The sequence below is a fragment of the Octopus bimaculoides genome, chromosome 28 (assembly GCF_001194135.2).
Source record: "Octopus bimaculoides isolate UCB-OBI-ISO-001 chromosome 28, ASM119413v2, whole genome shotgun sequence".
NCBI lineage: Eukaryota > Metazoa > Mollusca > Cephalopoda > Octopoda > Octopodidae > Octopus > Octopus bimaculoides.
The window spans coordinates 8,819,196-8,823,723 of NC_069008.1; the positions used below are offsets into that span (position 1 = coordinate 8,819,196).

A 4,528-nucleotide genomic window follows, 5' to 3' on the forward strand; every position below is an offset into this window, starting at 1 on the left:
TATTGTCGTCGTCGTTTAACGTCCGCTTTCCATGCTAGCATGGGTTGGACGATCTGACTGAGGACTAGTGAAACCAGATGGCTACACCAGGCTCCAATCTGATTTGGCAGAGTTTCTACAGCTGGATGCCCTTCCTAACGCCAACCACTCAGAGAGAGTAGTGTGTGCTTTTACGTGTCACCCGCACGAAGGCCAGGTGCATGGCTCAGTGGTTAGGGTATTGGGTTTATAATCGTGTGGTTGTGAGTTCAATTCCTGGACCAGGCTGTGTGTTGTGTTCTAAAGCAAGACACTATTTCATGTTGCTACACTTCACTCAGCTGTAGAAATTATTTGCGATGTCTCTGGTGCCAAGCTGTATCGATCTTTCCCTTGGATAACATTGGTGGAATGGAGAGGAGAGGCTGATATGTATGGACGATGGCTGGTCTTCCATAAACAACCTTGCCCAAACTTTTGCCTCAGAGGAGAACTTTCTAAGGAGAATCCTTTGATCATTTGTGACCGAAGGGGGTTTTTACCCTTTTTTTATACATATGTGTGTATGTATGTATGTATGTATATGTGTGCATGTGTATGTATGTATACATGTATGTATGTTTGTTTATTTGTTCTCTTCTGTTTTTAATTATTTAAATTCTTCCTCTAAGGAAAAAACTGGTTTCGAACAAAGATATGAAACTCTATTGTTGGAATGCAGATTACAAAAAACAATGTCACATTTTAAACTTGAGAAAAGTCTAGCATAGCCTTTCTGTTCCACTTACAGATGGTATTTGTAATGTGCAAATCGGTTGATTTCTTTTTCTGGAAATCTAAGCTTGTCCAGAGCAACAGTTAGGTATGTATGGGAGGGCTTAATCTGCAAGTTGGTTGGCAGCCTGACCAGAAATGGTAAAATAGAGGGTCACATTTCAGTTAGTGAAGCCAGGCAACAAACAGTTCAAATGTTACATCTGTGAATACACTTGAAGAATGGAAGCTGGGCTAAAGAGCCACCTACAAGCACATGGTCATGCAAAATTCAATGAAGGGATAACATACTTTTGACAAGGAGCAACTGACACACACAAACACACACATATATACACATATATATATACATGCATACACTTATGTATACACATATATTTGTACATATATATACACAAGTTCAAGGCCACTCTCCACTACTCCAAATCCCTGGGAGACAATCATCAAGGACTGCCCAAAGAGACAGCATGTCATCACTAAGGGAATGGACCAGATGGGAAATAACAGACATCAGACATTAAAGACACAAAAAGCAACTCATACTCCTTCATCCCCTGCCAACCCTCCACCATGATAAATTCCCCCAGCTCTTCTATACCATTCTTGGCTGGAATAGCCACCTCAGGCACTGGTACCCTTTGCAGGCATCAGGACAAAGAAGTTCAATCATTTGCTACAAATTTACTACTTAATGCCAATGCCGACGATATATACACACATTGATATATGTGTACACACGTATATATATATCATCATCATAATCATCATTGTTTAACATCTGCCTTCCATGCTGGAATTGATTGGACGGTTTGACAGGAGCTGACCAGACTGCTCCAGACTTCTGTGTCTGTGTATGTGTATGTGTGTGTGTGTGTGTATCCCTTTTATCTTTTATATGTTTCAGTTTCTGTGGACAAAACTTTAATGGTCGGATGGAGAGGATGGCAGCTGCAGCAACGCATTATTGAGGAATGCAGAGAGCAAGATGAGGCAAGTAAAACATCTTGGTCACCCACTGCATCCGTCTCCATCCCCAATCGTCTTGACCTGGTTTTGCTACTGGATCAAAGATGATCACAGAAAGGAGAGTAAGGTCAATGGTGCACAATTCACTTAACCCTTTAGCATTTAAGCCAGCCATATCCAGCCCAAATATTCCACCCGTTTTATGCTCAAACTGGCCAGATCTGGCCTCTCACACCCACCTTACAGTGTCATTCCAAAACTAAACCATCACATCATCAAAACCTCAAAGCTAGAAGATAATGCTTGCTTAATTCAAAACAATGTGAATAAATAATCATTATGAGAGGGGGCTGAAAAGTCCCTGGCTTTAAGGTATCACAAAAGGCCTGGTTGAAAACCCAACCCTCTGAGCTCAGAAAAAATTGAAGGACCACTGCAACAGGTGTGTGAACTTGAGAGGGGAATATATTGGATAATTAACTGATCCTCCTGTATCTTCTTTTACCCAAAGCCAGGAACTTAGTATAATCTGAATGCCGAAGGCCTAAAGCAAAGTCTCCGAGCAAGTCATCAGTTATCCTTGAGAACAACCAGATGGTCCTCGTCACTCCATTCTCACTCCCATGGTTGTAAAACAAACTTCTTCACTGCACAACCGTGCTTGCAACATTAAAAAACAAAAAACACACAACACTATTTCAATTGTAATACCTTTAATGATATTTATAAAAAAGAAAAACATTTAAAAAAGAACAACAACATACTAAAACAAATAAACAAACAAGGCCGACATCATTTGTCAAAGTTGTGATTCTTGCACAACACATGAAAGACTGTTAAAGCAGCTTTAAATGACCCGTCACTTCATCAACAAGGCTGGAAGGACCTGGAAAGAGCAACAGAATAATGTTAGATAAAACCGAATATTGGTTTCAAATTTTGGCACAAGGCCAGCAATTTCATGGGAAGGATAGGTTGATTAGATCAACCCCAGTGATCAACTGGTACATATTTTATTGACCCCAAAAGGATAAAAGCAAAGTCAACCTCAGCTGAATTTGAACTCAAAACATGAAAATGGATGAAATGATGCTAAGCATTTTGCCAGCTCGCCACGTTAGATAATCCCTAACATTATCATCCATAATTAATGCCTTAAACCATACTGTAATTATTATTTAACTTGTAAATACATGGCCATGCTATGTAAAAGAAATGTTGGATACACCTATGGCTGACAGTTTAAAAAGTTCATCTTACAATCTTGAGAGCTCAAGTTAAACCCCATTCTACACAATATCTGTTGATCCGTTTTCATTTCAGGATCGGCAAACAATTTTGAGAGGATGTGTACAGTTGTGGCTTAGAGCAGAGAAACAGCAGTATGGTTAAGAAGCTTGCTTCCCAACCACTTCTGGGTTCAGTCCATTGCATAGTACCTTGGCCAAGTGTCTCCTACTAAAGCTCCAGTCTGGCCAAAGCATTAACACTGGTTTTTCTGTGACAGACAGAATCTGATCTTCCCTTGCCTTAAAGCAAAACCCCTTGGTGATTTTCCTTTCCTCAAAACCATGCACCAGGACTTTGCATATGTGAAACTCATTTGTGCCAATGCCACAAGCTTCTCTAGTTTCCAGAGATTCTTCTTAACTGCCTGCTCTGTTGGACCAGGGATTTGTCCATGAAGGTGTAGATGGGTGGTTGCACTCTTGTCTTGCTGCGGACCACAGTACTCCTTCTCTGCTGACCTGACTGGCATATTCATTACTAACTGTTGGTAGCAGTCAGGTGTCGGCTGACTGGAGGGAACCCTCAACCTGAATTTGCTGTATTGCAACTTCAACCAACTTGTGTGATATCAAACAACAGGCATTAGACAGATCTAGCCACAGTGCAACCAGGGCTCCTCTTTTCTTGACATACCTCCCTAATAGATTGGGTCACCAAGTCTGTTGTCCAAGGCAACCAGGGACTCCTGAAATGCCTCCTTTCTCTACAGACATATCAACATAACTATTGTTCAGCAGAAAGCTAGAGATTCTCTTGGATACAATGTTGAAGAAAATCTTATAAGACATGAAACTGACCAATATTTTCAGCTCACTTCCCTTTGGGTTGCATGCATATTTTGCAGACATTTTGGGGCAGCTGATGATGATGTGGGTGATATCTTCCACATTGGTATAGCAGAGCCAACATTTTTTTATCACAATGTGGAGGTTTGGTGGTATCTTTGTCCCTCTTGTTTACCAGATATTTAGTAGCCATCTCTTGTTCCTGGATAGTGGAGTCCTTTTAGGAGAGAGGTAATGTACCTGTTGCAGGTTCAGGTGAGGCTACTGTTATCCTCCAGCTTATGAGATATGCACCCATGCATTGCTTTATGCATGCATATACATACATAGATACATGCATGCACACACACACACACACACACACACACACACACACATATATGGGAAGTTGTAAAAGAAAGGTTACCTTCTCAAGTCATGCCAACTAATAAGAAGTGGTTTCCCAGTTTCCGTGGCATAAAAATTCCCTACCTGGACACGACACCGGTCTGTTGCAGGATTACTCCTTTTTGCTAGCTGAGTGGATTGGAGCAACATGAAGTGAAGTGTTTTGCTCAAGAACATAATGTGTTGCCTGGTACAGAATTTGCAACCACAATCTTATGATTTCAACATGAAATACAAAAACATTTGTTTTCGTATTTCATGTTGTTTACTGTTGGTGACGTCCTCTACCCATATATGCATTTGTATGTGTATATATATTATATTATATTATATTATATATATATATA

The 4,528-nt window shown here is 40.5% G+C and overlaps 1 protein-coding gene across 1 annotated transcript in view; it reads right to left on the bottom strand.

Annotated features, from left to right (window-relative positions):
• Positions 1 to 2,415: 2,415 nt before the first annotated feature.
• LOC106872327 (peptidyl-tRNA hydrolase 2, mitochondrial) overlaps positions 2,416 to 4,528 on the bottom strand; it is a 47,921-nt gene continuing 45,808 nt past the window's right edge. The window contains exon 6 of the mRNA XM_014919274.2: positions 2,416 to 2,605. Coding sequence (XP_014774760.1) covers positions 2,556 to 2,605 — 50 coding nt within the window. The 3' untranslated portion in view covers positions 2,416 to 2,555. The remainder of the gene's footprint in view (positions 2,606 to 4,528) is intronic.